This window comes from Salmo salar, chromosome ssa09 (genome assembly GCF_905237065.1).
Source record: "Salmo salar chromosome ssa09, Ssal_v3.1, whole genome shotgun sequence".
NCBI classification, from domain to species: Eukaryota; Metazoa; Chordata; class Actinopteri; order Salmoniformes; family Salmonidae; genus Salmo; species Salmo salar.
In genome coordinates, this window is record NC_059450.1 from 38,837,375 (window position 1) to 38,852,236 (window position 14,862).

The 14,862-nt window shown below is 42.1% G+C and overlaps 1 protein-coding gene across 1 annotated transcript; it reads left to right on the forward strand.

The window, feature by feature from the left end:
- Positions 1 to 4,574: 4,574 nt before the first annotated feature.
- On the forward strand, positions 4,575 to 14,786 carry LOC106611334 (trifunctional enzyme subunit alpha, mitochondrial). The gene is made up of 20 exons (XM_014211460.2): positions 4,575 to 4,767; positions 5,514 to 5,555; positions 5,635 to 5,705; positions 5,909 to 6,042; positions 6,276 to 6,414; positions 7,360 to 7,479; positions 8,739 to 8,841; positions 8,993 to 9,115; positions 9,370 to 9,488; positions 9,641 to 9,697; positions 9,814 to 9,923; positions 10,206 to 10,340; positions 10,842 to 11,013; positions 11,146 to 11,232; positions 12,018 to 12,158; positions 12,301 to 12,369; positions 12,465 to 12,660; positions 12,936 to 13,050; positions 13,236 to 13,381; positions 14,109 to 14,786. Exons 1-20 carry the CDS (start codon positions 4,704 to 4,706, stop codon positions 14,252 to 14,254), a joined length of 2,289 nt encoding a protein of 762 aa, XP_014066935.1. The 5' UTR covers positions 4,575 to 4,703; the 3' UTR covers positions 14,255 to 14,786.
- The last annotated feature ends 76 nt before the right edge of the window (positions 14,787 to 14,862 follow it).

A 14,862-nucleotide genomic window follows, 5' to 3' on the forward strand; every position in this document is an offset into this window, starting at 1 on the left:
AAACTTTTGATGTCCAAGCGTCTCTCTGTGTTCCACAGTTTACATTCCAATCTCAAACACTACAGAGCATAGGGGCAGTGTATTTTATGACCACCATAAAACAGCCGACTTCCCACTCTCCCCCTCTACGAGCGAGAGCACGCTGTAGAGCTGACCCACTGTAACCTGATCCTTCAGATCGTCACAGGAGAGTTATGACAGTCCCCCTCTGGTGGATTCAACTTGAAAGGATTATTCAGATCGTCACAGGAGAGTTATAACATCTGCCATGGCTTCATGAGCTCTTTAGCTGATTTTGTCATTGAATAGTAAGTCACCATTGTGTCTATAGGCTTTGCAGGCAACTTGAGTATGCAACTCTTAGAATTGTGCCAACAATTAGGTCACTGTATTCACAACAATATACACAAACAGAGACCAGTCTCAGCTGTAAGGATTCAGATACTACTGTACACTGTTCTCAGGGTCTGACACACACACACACACACAAACACACACACACACGCATGCACACACATGCACACACATACTCACACACACACACGCATAACCCAAGAGGCAAGGACTAAATACCTCCTTATTTTCTTAAACTGTTATCACTTTGACACTTGCTAAGCAACCGTTTGAAAATATTCAACTCTGTTCTGTACAAATTGTTCCTGTTTCTATCTGTGAGTATTTATTTATTTCACCTTTATTTAACCAGGTAGGCTGGTTAACAAGTTCTCATTTGCAACTGCGACCTGGCCAAGATAAAGCAAAGCAGTTCGACACATACAACAGGTAGGAATGTGTGTCTATGCTCAAGTATCACAACTTGACATAATCACCATAGTGACCCACTGAGTATAAAGACAACACTGAGTGCTAGTGTCTATCATAGCATTCTATTACAAAATACCTATTATTTTAAGCATAGGTCCAACATGCCCCTTTAGAGAGAGTGAGAGTACCACACTGTTTTCAAAAACTGCAGTGTGACTAGTGAGGGCGCCCTCTTATCATTCTCACCAAAATTATAGAAATTATGTGAAATGATGAATGTTACATTTTTCATAACTGTTCATGATTTGTTGCACATATCAACTATAAGTGTCAAAATGATACACATTTTTCTGACAATATGCTCGGGCCACAGCAGACTTTAGTTTTGTCCAATGATGTATATATAAACCCTGGATTGCTGATGCTATGTATTGCTATGTAAGGCTCAAATCAGTTTTGTTCTAAAAAAAAATTTTTTGGGGGGGGACACTGACTGACCAAACAGCAAGTTAAAAGTGACCAAATCAGATTTGTGTGTGTTCATACAACAGTCATTTGCTGAAATGACTATGCTAGTTGTCATAGTAACAACAGGTATGTGCGCAGTGTACGCTGATTGGTGGCTTTGCTTGTGCTTCCCATCACTAAGGAGTTATGTAGCAGCTATATGACAATAATGCCTACCATGGACATTTCCCAGTTGCTGTGAATATTCAAAATCATAGTGTAAGAACACTTTTAAAGCCTCAAAAGATAAGATGATCAAACTTTCAAAACGAGTCATTTTAGGCTAGCAACAGCATTCAACTAGCTACAGTAGGTTGCTATTTAGCTTTCTAGCACATTTACTAATTTGTTTGTGAACAATTAACAAGCTACTTAGCTACCACTTCATGTTCTTGTCAAACTGTCAACAGAGTAGCTAGCAAGCAACAAGATATGCCAAATAACAGTCCAAAAAACACTTGAGGGCAGATTTGACCGTTCAGACACAAGCCGCATGGCCAGGGATAAGATTTGTATCTGACTTCAAACCACCTATGAAGGTGGTTTGAAATGTGGCTTGAGATATCCGATTCATTGTGGCTTTATGCTGTTCACACTTCCAGAAAAATAACAGATACAAATCGGATATGCCAAAAAATTGGGTTTGAGTCACTTCAAACTGCCAACGTGAACAAGGCAAATGTTTTTGTATATTTTTTCATGTTTTATTTGTATGTTTATCTCACATAATATAATTTAAAAGTATGCATTACGGTGTCTTTAATAGAATAATCATTGCAAAAATGAATGTAGACATTAATAAATGCATTTCTATAGCTTCCAAAATACACTGCTCAAAAAAATAAAGGGAACACTTAAACAACACAATGTAACTCCAAGTCAATCACACTTCTGTGAAATCAAACTGTCCACTTAAGAAGCAACACTGATTGACAATACATTTCACATGCTGTTGTGCAAATGGAATAGACAACAGGTGGAAATTATAGGCAATTAGCAAGACACCCCCAATAAAGGAGTGGTTCTGCAGGTGGGACCACAGACCACTTCTCAGTTCCTATGCTTCCTGGCTGATGTTTTGGTCACTTTTGAATGCTGGCGGTGCTTTCACTCTAGTGGTAGCATGAGACGGAGTCTACAACCCACACAAGTGGCTCAGGTAGTGCAGCTCATCAAGGATGGCACATCAATGCGAGCTGTGGCAAGAAGGTTTGCTGTGTCTGTCAGCGTAGTGTCCAGAGCATGGAGGTGCTACCAGGAGACAGGCCAGTACATCAGGAGATGTGGAGGAGGCTGTAGGAGGGCAACAACCCAGCAGCAGGACCGCTACCTCCGCCTTTGTGCAAGGAGGTGCAGGAGGAGCACTGCCAGAGCCCTGCAAAATGACCTCCAGCAGGCCACAAATGTGCATGTGTCTGCTCAAACGGTCAGAAACAGACTCCATGAGGGTGGTATGAGGGCCCGACGTCCACAGGTGGGGATTGTGCTTACAGCCCAACACCGTGCAGGACGTTTGGCATTTGCCAGAGAACACCAACATTGGCAAATTCGCCTCTGGCGCCCTGTGCTCTTCACAGATGAAGCAGGTTCACACTGAGCACGTGACAGACGTGACAGAGTCTGGAGACGCCGTGGAGAACGTTCTGCTGCCTGCAACATCCTCCAGCATGACCGGTTTGGCGGTGGGTCAGTCATGGTGTGGGGTGGCATTTCTGTGGGGGGCCGCACAGCCCTCCATGTGCTCGCCAGAGGTAGCCTGACTGCCATTAGGTACCGAGATGAGAACCTCAGACCCCTTGTGAGCCCATATGCTGGTGCGGTTGGCCCTGGGTTTCTCCTAATGCAAGACAATGCTAGACCTCATGTGGCTGGAGTGTGTCAGCAGTTCCTGCAAGAGGAAGGCATTGATACTATGGACTGGCTCGCCCGTTCCCCAGACCTGAATCCAATTGAGCACATCTGGGACATCATGTCTCGCTCCATCCACCAAAGCCACATTGCACCACAGACTGTCCAGAAGTTGGCGGATGCTTTAGTCCAGGTCTGGGAGGAGATCCCTCAGGAGACCATCCGCCACCTCATCAGGAGCATGCCCAGGCGTTGTAGGGAGGTCATACAGGCACGTGGAGGCCACACACACTACTGAGCCTCATTTTGACTTGTTTTAAGGACATTACATCGAAGTTGGATCAGCCTGTAGTGTGGTTTTCCACTTTAATTTTGAGTGTGACTCCAAATCCAGACCTCCATGGGTTGATAAATTGGATTTCCATTGATTATTTTTGTGTGATTTTGTTGTCAGCACATTCAACTATGTAAAGAAAAAAGTATTTAATAAGATTATTTCATTCATTCAGATCTAGGATGTGTTATTTTACTGTTCCCTTTATTTTTTTGAGCAGTATATGTTTTACAATGGTGAGGGAGTGCCAAGACAAAGGCGCGGCAGCTTCAACACAGTGCCCCCTATTGGTAATCTAGTGTATTTATAAATCATTGGATATATACAGATCATAGAGCTCGACAGTTTGTAGTCCAAAATCCTGGAAATATATTAGCTCCGGTTCGTTCATCCATCCCTATTTCAAAAAAAATATGGGAAATGAATACGGTTTTGGAATAAACGCCGAAAATAAGGTCTGAGGTTAACACAGGTTTAGAAGATTTAATACGTTTCGTTCTATGAGATAATAGAAGCCATTTAACATGACCTTATTAATTAGGAATCATTTATGTGCTTCATGTGTTTTTTCTCATTACATAAATTCTTCAAAATTCACAAAAAGTGATGTTAGCTGATGAAGGCTATCTAAAAAAAAACGCCATCAATTTTCCCCATAAACTTTGTTACTGCGTATAAAAACACGCTATAAATATTTATTTCTCGCTATTGTTTTTTCCCTCACTTCTGTCATGTGCTCCCGCATGTCTTTCGGTTGTCAGCAATGATGTATATAAACCCTGGATTGAAGCCACCGGTCGGCCATATTGTCACTCCTCGGTAGGAGCAGTCCTCCATAGGAATTAATGGAATTCTACAGTATTTCAATTAAATGTTTCAAGGACAAAATGACATGTATTTAGCTATTTTTGGTGTTGTAGTGGGGACAGTAACATTAGTCATTTCAAAAATATATACTTAAAGGAAAATGCTTTTAAATATATATATATATGTATATGTATGTTCATCTCACATAATATAATTTAAAAGTATGGATGAATGTGTCTGTAAAAAAGAAATGTGGCAAAAACGAATGTAGAAGTTAAGAAATGCATTTCTATAGCTTCCAAACTATTTTTTTTACAACGTGAGGGAGTGCCAAGATGGAGGCACGGTGGCTTTAACACTGCGCCCCGTATCAGTCATCTAGTGTATCTATAAACATTGGTTGTCAGCAGTCAGGTTGTTTCGGTGTTCTTGACCTCCTAAAATGGCTGGTGTTCGAGCTCTGGGTGCGCTGTCCAGAATTACAGCAAGGAGATATGACCTCTCAGGTAAAATTGTGTTGAAATGTGTGCAATTGATGCAAAAGTCAAATGTTATTCTATTGTTTAGCCACATTTTGTAAACCGGCGCCTCTCTACTGTCTGAGATGTTAGCTAGTGCTAATGGTGCAGCTAACTTGGCTAGCAAACGTTAACTTAGCTGTTAGAAGTCTACCGGTTGCTAGCTAACACCGTTTACTAACTAATTTAGCAACACAACTTTACTGGTACACACATCTGGCTTTAGCTCCCTATTTGTAATTCATTAATTAAGATAGCTAGATAGTTAACTGATGCGAGTGAACTTTCACCGAGTGAGCAAACTAGCTACGTCACATGAATTAAGTTAACTTAGTTAACGTTAGTCTAGCTGACTAGATATGATCGCCAAAATCAAACTTTCCATGCAATTTAATTGTTTTCTTGATAAATCTACACTTTACATTAGATGCTTCCATTTGTCATTGTCTAATTTGCTGTGTGGACAGGGAATCTAGGTGAAAGTTCAGTGTCTTTTTGAGGTCAGACCCCCCCCCCACCACCCCACCCATACGTCTCGTCATCAACACTTGTCATGAGTTATCTGTTGCAGCCCCAGGCCTAGAATATATAAAGCGTGGCCTAAATATTTCACTCCCTACAGAGACACACCCCCTCAACCTTAGCTAGTTTTTGTTAGCTGGCTAGCTTCCTTATCAGTAGCTAATGTATTGAATTTAGTTAACGTTAACCCTCTTCTTATTTTGTATTTTTAGGTATCTCATGCCGTACCTTTTCAGTTGCCCTTGCCATGTCAGGTAAGTTGAACGACTACTTGTGATAACTTGATTATAAAATAAAAAGTATGGAGTTCATTCGATCTCTCTTTCTTCTCAGCCCGAACCCATGTCAACTATGAAGTGAAAGAGGATGTGGCAGTCATTCGGATGAATGACCCAAATTCTAAGGTAATGTATTTAAAAATACATTTTCCATGTACAGTACCAATCAAATTTCAATCTATCAAATGTATTTATAAATCCCTTTTTAAACTGCCCTATGGGGTCGAACCCGGGTCTGTAGTGACCTCTCAAGCACTTCAATGCAGTGCCTTAGACCGCTGCACCACTCAGGAGGCCCCACTATTGTATGTCTATCCTTGTTTTTACAGGTCAACACTCTGTCGGTCCGGATGCAAAATGAGATGATAGAAGTATTTAATGAGGTCTTGGCCAACGATGCAGTCCAGAGTGCTGTCCTCATCTCCTCCAAGCCTGGCTGCTTCATTGCAGGAGCTGACATCAAGTCAGTCACACCTTTCACATTATATGATAGAAATATATAAATGTTAATATTTGGTGCCACCTTGGCTTACATGCTGTGTAATTAAAATGCTGTACTCAGATTAGATAGTAGCCTAGTTCAGGCTTACATGATGCTCAATGTTGCATATCAGTCTAGTGTAATGCATTTCACCACTGCAAGGTTTGTGTGTTTTAGAGTGCTAAAACAACAACTGTCTCTCCTCTCCTTTACAGCATGATCCAGGCCTGTAACACCGCTGAGGAGGTCACAAAGCTATCTCAGGAGGGACAGAAGATGTTTGAGAGGATTGAGAAATCGTCCAAGCCCATTGTTGCGGCCATCAACGGCTCCTGCTTAGGAGGCGGCTTAGAGGTGAACAGAATGACAGAAACTAGCCCCAGGCTAGAAACCTAATAAAAAAATGTTGCAGTAATATTGCCTCAGCAAATTGCCAAGGATTCACAGCCTGGGGCTCAGGACAGCCTGGGGCTCAGGACAGCCTGGGGCTCAGGACAGCCTGGGGCTCAGGACAGCCTGGGGCTAAGGACAAAGCAGTGTGAAAAGGCCTATTGTGACGTTGACACATCGGCTTCTGACCACTTTCCCAACAACTTAGACAAAAACTTAGAGGTCATGACTTCTTGGTCTACTTCTCTGCTATTCAAATCTGAAATCGGAACAGAAATATATTCTACAGATCAAAAGATGCAGCTGTTTTAGTAACCGCATCAACTACATTTAATCTAACCTTTTTAAAGGGATACTTTTTAAAGCCATACTTCAGGATTTAGGCAATGAAGCCCTTTACTTCCCCGGAGTCAGATCAACTTGTGGATACCATTTTTATGTCTCTGTGTCCAGTATGAAGGAAGTTGGGGTAGTTTTGTGAGCCAATGCTAACTAGCATTAGCACAATGACTGGATGTCTATGGTAACATCTAGCAAGCAACTTCCTTCAAACTGCACACACATGGTATCCACGAGTTCATCTAACTCTGGGTAAGTAGATAAAGGGCTTCATTGCCAAAATCCTGAAGTATCCTTTTACATTTTTTGTTAAAATGTTGACCACTTTCCCTGCAATGTATGGCATCTTAGTCTACTTCTGTTTTTCAAATCTGTAATCAGAACACTTCTTCCACCACCACAAAAAATTGTTTTAAATAGCTAAAGCAAGTCCCATAATTTTACTTCGTCTAGTATTACTCAGTATCGTAACAAATTACAAAATCATCTCTGTCAACAAGACAAATTTGACTTCCTTTCTTCATAAGTTATTGATTTTCTAAACGTTATGTTTCAATCTGTTGTCTTTAGTTTGCCATCGCCTGCCAGTACAGAGTTGCTACTAAGAGTAAGAAGACAGTGCTGGGAACCCCTGAGGTGATGCTTGGTCTTCTACCTGGAGCTGGAGGAACACAGAGACTCCCTAAGATGGTCAGTATCTGGGGAAAATACTTTATACGTTCAGAAACCCTACCTGAACAGCACAGTTAAACAGATCTTTGCGACATGGGGCTGTGCATTATCATGCTGAAACATGAGGTGATGTTGGCAGATGAATGGTACGACGATAGGGCCTCAGGATCTTGTCACAGTATTTCTGTGCATTCAAATTGCTATCGTTAAAATTCAATTGTGTTCGTTGTCTGTAGCTTATGCCTGCCCATACCATAACACAACTGCCACCATAGGGCACTCTGTTCACAACGTTGATATCAGTAAACTGCTCGCCCACACACGACTCAATAAACGCGATCTGCCTGGTACAGTTGCAGCCGGGATTCACCCGTGAAGAGCACACTTCTCCAGAATGCTAGTGTACCATTGAAGGTGAGCATGTGCCTACTGAAGTCTGTTACGACGCCAAACTGCATTCAGGTCAAGACCCTGGTGCGGATGACGAGCATGCAGATGAGCTTCTCTGAGATGGTTTCTGATAGGTTGTACAGAAATTCTTGGGTTGTGCAAACCCACAGTTTCAGCAGCTGTCCGGGTGGCTGGTCTCAGACGATCCTGCAGGTGAAGAAGACTGCTGTTGAGGTCCTGGGCTGCCCTGGTTACGTGGTCTGCGGTTGTGAGGCCGGTTGGACGTACTGTCAAATGATCTAAAACGACGTTGGAGGCGGTTTGTGGTAGAGAAATGAACATTAAATTCTTTGGCAACAGCTCTGCTGGACATTCCTGCAGTCAGCATGCCAATTGCACACTCCCTCAACTTGAGACATCTGTGACATTGTGTTGTGACAACTGCACATTTTAGTTGCCATTTATTGTCACCAGCACAAGGTGCACCTGTATAATCGTACTGTTTAATCAGATTCTTGATATGCCAAACCTGTCAGGTGGTTGGATTAGCTTGGCAAAGGAGAAATGCTCTCTAACAGAGATGCATGAAGTTTGTGACATTTCTGGGATCTTTTCTTTTTGCTCATGAAACATGTGACCAACACTAGATGTTGTGTTTATTTTTGGTCAGTGTTGTGTTTCAATGATATTGGTAGAGTGAAACTCATTGTCACTACAGTATGCACACTGACTGTACTGCAGAATGCTACAGTATTCTTTAATTCATTGATCTGATTTGCAGCCCTCTGTCTGTTGTAGTAGTGTTTAAATGTTCTTGATTTGTTGTCGGCAGTTAAAAATAAATAAATGGAATGCTGTCAACATATTTTACACTACTTTATCTTCAGGTCGGTATTCCTGGTGCCTTTGACATGATGCTGACTGGAAGAAACATCAAGGCAGACAAAGCCAAGAAGATGGGTCTGGTCCATCAGCTAGTGGACCCACTAGGTACAGTAATCAATAAATGTTACTGATAAGAGCATACCAGTATTGATAGAATGTTCTGAGATTACAATAACTGGAAATTGTTTACAGGTTAGATACTGTCAGTGAAGGTGTCTTAACTGCTGCTTATTGATCCCCCTTTTTGATATTCCAGGACCTGGATTGAAGAGTCCAGAGGAGAGGACCATTGAGTACCTGGAGGAGGTTGCCATACAGTGTGCCAGAGGAATTGTCCACAAGAAGATCTTGCTCACCAAGAAGAAAGGCATGATGCAGAGTAAGTATTTGCGTATTAGAGGCCAATACCATGTAGCTATACAGTGCTCTTGGTATAGTGCAAAAAACAGACTCTACTATATATAATCTACATAATATGAAGGCAGGTTTTGAATTGTAAGCGTCTCATGTTTGTTGTTTTTCAACCTTTTACCATATGTTACATCACACTTTCAGTCCTTGTTTTTATGCATGTAAACAACCTTTTTTTGGATGCTTTTAACATTTGTAGTTTTTTTTCTCCTTCCTCTGCAGAAGTACAAGACTACGTAATGGGCATTCAGTTTGTGCGGCAACAGATCTACAAAAATGTTACTGGCAAAGTCATGAAGATGAGCAAGGGACTGTATCCTGCCCCCTTGAAAATCATTGAGGTAGGACTTTGGCATATCTCTGTTAGTGAGTTAAGGATATGAAGTGGCAGCAGTTTTTAAAAAGTGGACGCAGAGCTCCAGGTTAAACTTCTCTCTCATGGTTCTATTGAAAAAGACTTAACTTATATTTGTTCCTCTTTCTGCCCCCTCAGAGTGTGAAGTCTGGCTTGGAACAGGGCCCAGATTCTGGCTATTTGGCAGAAGCACAGGTCAGAGAATATACATGGAGTTAAATAGATTTATGCTCATCAGTAAATGTAATGGTTTTGTATGGAACATGGTTTCTTTCAGTCACTGTTTTGTCATTCTTATTAATTCTTTACAGAACTTTGGCAAACTGGCAATGACTTCTGAATCAAATGCCCTGATCGGACTTTACCATGGCCAAGTGGCATGCAAGAAGAACCGCTTTGGAGTCCCCGAGAGACCGGTCAAGTAAGTGATGACCTTTGACCCAAAACCAGTTAAATAGCTATTTTCATGTTTCAATCAGTGAAAAATGTGAACCTTATTACAAATATTGTAATACTGGTCAGATGATTCAGAGTTTCTTGGAGATCAAACCACTTGTGCTGATTTCATTATTTGAGAGGTCATGACATTAACCTTGTAACTGGAGATATGGTACTAACAAAATGATTTGGGGGGTGGGAATCCTTGGTGGACAATAATTCCATTCTATTGTAATAGCCTGTTTCTTCATTCCGCATCCACCAGGAACCTGGCTATCTTGGGAGCAGGTCTGATGGGTGCAGGCATTGCCCAGGTGACTGTGGACAAGGGCATCCACACTGTCCTGAAGGACACCACCGTGGAAGGGTTGAGCAGGGGTCAGCAGCAGGTCTACAAAGGGTGGGTTTACCAGAGCGCAATACTGCCCTACAAAGGCAAGGTGCAGTAACTATGCATTTGGTCAGAAGTCTTTGATTTGTTGTAATGGCCAGATATATTATCTGATTAATGTGGTATTTTGTTTCCTGAAACAAGAACAAGCCAGCCAATCAGAATATATAATGAAGCACCAGAAGTTGCTGTCGGTCTATACAGAAAAAGACGAATAGCGTACCACTAATTAGCTATTGACTATTTCAGATACACGATGTCCTGGCTGTCTGGCATATTGGGGGTTAAACTCCTAGAAACGGTTTCCTTCAGATTAAGAGATTGCATTTTAGTCCAGGACTAGGCTTAATCTGGGTCTGGGGATCTGACCCTTAAAGCATAGCTGCAGTTGTTTATAATGAAGAAACTAAATATTGTTGAACCTGCCCTAATCTCTCTCGACATACTTAACATAAATGTTGATTGGGTAGCTAGTACAGAGATTAAACCTGCCCTCACTTTCATCACCAGCCTCAATGACAAAATCAAAAAGAAGGCCATCACGTCATTTGAGAGGGACTCCACACTGTCCAGCTTAACTGGCCAGTTAGACTACAGTGGTTTTGAGAAGGCTGACATGGTCATTGAAGCTGTGTTTGAGGACATCAACATCAAACACCGAGTCATCAAGGAGGTGGAAGCTGTAAGTAGCGCGGAATTTTTAAATCTGCGTGGTAATTAGGGCACACAACGGAAAGCTTTTTCAAATACAAAACTAAAATGTGTTTCTTTTTGGACAACCTTGTTCTAAATTAACTTTTTTCTCTGATTTCAGGTGATTCCACCTCACTGTATATTTGCCACCAACACGTCTGCTCTCCCCATCAAAGATATTGCTGCTGCTAGCATGAGGCCAGAAAAGGTAGGTTTAGTAAGAGTTCAATAGGATTAACATTCTTGTTAAAAAAAGGTCTTATTGCTCCTTCAAGCTGGATTCAAACCACTCACTAGAATCCCTTTGCCCACAATAACCTCTCAGGCTACATGTTTTGTGTGCTTTGGGCTGGTTATTGTCTCTGTATAAGTAAGCCTTGTCCAAGCCAGAACATCCCATAGAGGCAGGAGCCAATCTCCTGTTTCTGGCACACGAGGCAACTTGATGCACAAGTACACCTGGACAGGATGCTAGTCTGTTTCAGGGCCTTACCCTCAATCCGTCTCCTTAAAGGGATACTTTGGGATTTTGTCTACTTCCCCAGAGTTGGATGAACTTGTGGATACCATTTTTATGTCTATGCATGCAGTTTGAAGAAAGTTGGTAGCTAGCGCAATTGCTAACTAGGGTTAGCATAATGGCTGGAAGTCTATGGTATCTGCTAGCAGATATCTGTGGACTTCGCCATTGTGCTAATGCTAATTAGCATTGACTCGCGAAACTTCCTCTAACTTCCTTCATACTGGACACTGAGACAAACATTTATCCACTAGTTAATCTGACTCTGGGGAAGTAGATGAGGTGCCTCATTGCCAAAATCCCTTTAATACTGAGTGCTAAGCAGAGAGGATGCAGGTCCCATTTTCAGAGTCTTTGATATGACTTGGTCAGGGATATGACTTGGCAGACACTAACCACAAGGCCACCGAGTAGTTTTTCCTGTATAACGGGAGCCATTGCAATAAATAGAGTTGTATTTTCTATTCCTGTAGGTTATTGGTATGCACTACTTCTCTCCAGTGGACAAGATGCAGCTGTTGGAGATCATCACGACAGATAAGACCTCTAAAGACACCACTGCCTCTGCTGTTGCCGTAGGCCTGAAGCAGGGGAAAGTCATCATCGTTGTTGGAGTGAGTGCGCTTCTGCTCAGTGCCCACTTCCCATGTTCTCCCTTAGCTTGTTGACAAACATAACGACACTAATATATGAATTTGATATAGTTTATAGTGTAGTGCTTTTCATGGGCCTATAATAACCTGTGCTTGTTTGCAGGATGGACCTGGGTTCTACACCACCAGGTGTCTGGCTCCTATGTTAGCTGAGGCAGTGCGAGTACTACAGGTTAGTGTTTCTTCATCTACAATGTTGGAATGGCGTGGGTATTGTCTCCAAAAATCCAAGTAATGTACCTGTATTTATGTGCTGTGTGTTCTCAGGAGGGCATTAGCCCCAAGAAGCTGGATGCCCTGACCACAGGTTTTGGGTTCCCAGTGGGTGCAGCTACACTGGCTGATGAGGTGGGCATTGACGTGGCTGCCCATGTGGCCGAGGACCTCGGCAAAGCATTCGGATCCAGGTTCGGAGGTGGAAACGTTGAGGTGCTGAAGACCATGGTGGAGAGAGGATTTAAGGGTAAATTCTTGTTTGTAGGACTTTGAGTCAAAGGCTCTTTCAAAATGTTTTAGACTTCCCTCGATTTCTTGCATCCCTTCATCTTGCTTTCTTTCTCAATACATTGGAGGAGAAGGTAAGAGGGGAGGAGCTTTGGAACTTCTCCACCAATGAGGTTTGAGAAGGAGAGTATGTGAAGAATCAAGGACATTTTGGGAGAGAAATTATGTAATGGGAAACGCATGATCCTCATTGGTTTTATCTGATACCCAATTAGATGTATTTTCCATCAACAGGCCGCAAATCAGGAAAGGGCTGCTATGTGTATACGCCAGGACTCAAAAGCAAAGATGTCAACCCTGATATTGACGACCTCCTGGAGAAATTCAAATTGACACCAAACCCTTCAGTGTAAGTTGCAACCGCTGCGGAAATGTCTCCTCTGAAGTGACTTGCAGTACAGTGAATGCATACATTTTTTGTATGTGATCCCAGTGGGAATGGCATTTGCTAGCTCAACCCTCTTACCAACTGAGCCACACAGGATCATCTACTCTCCACACTACCACTTAACTGTCTGGGTCTTTTTCCTCCAGGTCTTCAGACTCTGATATCCAGTACCGTCTGGTCTCGCGGTTCGTGAACGAGGCAGTGATGTGTCTGCAGGAGGGGATCCTGAACGGCCCCGTAGAGGGAGATATAGGAGCTGTGTTCGGACTGGGATTCCCCCCCTGCCTTGGTGGTAGGGATTTCCTCTATAGCAAGTTATTCAAATGGGTCTGGAGGTCCGGACGGAATACTGCTGGGTTTCTGTTCTATAATTAATTCTCATAATGAATTGCACCAACCAGTGTTCCAGGTTTAAGTTGGTCCCTGACTAAAGGACAAGAATGAAAATCAGCAGTGGAGGTTAAATGTTCCTTCTCTAGACAGCTCATAATAATGGTTGGAATGGAGTGAATGGAATGGCATCAACCATGAAAACCATGTTTGATTCCATTTACTCCATTCTGGCCATTATGAGCTGTCCTCCCTTCAGCAGCCTCCACTGGTCTTATACTATATGCGACTTACAGTGCAGTGACTGCATACATTTTTGCTATACATCTAATCCCTGTGGAAATTGAACCCATGACCTTTTACCAGCTGAGCCTGCCACACATACAGGATGATCACATGACATGAGCATAAACAGCTCTAATGACATTGCATGTGTTGCTGAACTCTTTTCGGGTTTAACAGCAAGCACAGCCTTTTTGTTGTGCTACAATTAGGACTTTCCTTTCAACTTCCCTGTTTAGTCCTTTCCAGTTTGTGGAGCCGGACTTGAATAAATTAGATTTATCCAATTTCAGTATTTTAGACAGCTATCAGATATGCCAATATTATTCTATCGTGCCATCATAGTTTGTCCTTTTGAAAGATTGAATCCTACATTGTTTTAACCTTCTCTTGAAACCTCTGTTCAGGTCCTTTCCGGTTTGTGGATACCTTCGGTGCCGACAAGCTAGTAGAGAAGATGCGGAGGTATGAGGAGGTTTACGGCAACCACTTCACCCCCTGTCAGCTACTGCTGGATCACGCCAAGGACTCCAACAAGCGATTCCACAAGTGACTTTCCTCATCTACTGCTACCATCTAATAGCAGGCTGCCATTAGAATGTGCCTAGGCTGTGTATTTGTCTGTTAACTTAAGCTCAGTGCTTATTTCTTTAAAGTTTGCAGAAGAGAAATCATGAGGGGCCTGTTTTTACAAATCACAGAATGTTTCAAGTTCATAACTAACAGTTCTATTTTGGGGTGTTTAACATTATTTGACAGTTCCCTTTTTGATAATATTCTGTAATATCCATCTGAGGCAGGTGTTGACCCAACTGGCAATCCTAGTCTTCTTAATGTAAATTTAAATCCATGTCTTCATCTCAATTGACTCCCTCTATAGTGGACTCCTTTTGACCAGGATCACTATATAGGGTGCCATTTCAGCTTTCATAAGTGACCAGTCTTGGGCTGTTCAGTCATGTTTATTCATCTGAGGTGAATGTTTCTTTTTTTTATTATGATTTTGGTCTTTATGCCATGGTTTGGGCAGTGATGTATTTAATATTTAGAGCCAGTAAATGAATAAATAATGATATTGAAGTACATTCAAATGCCTAGGCTTATGTATATTCTTTGTTTTCAATGAATGAATGAACATTTTGTGCTAATCGGTTAATTTGT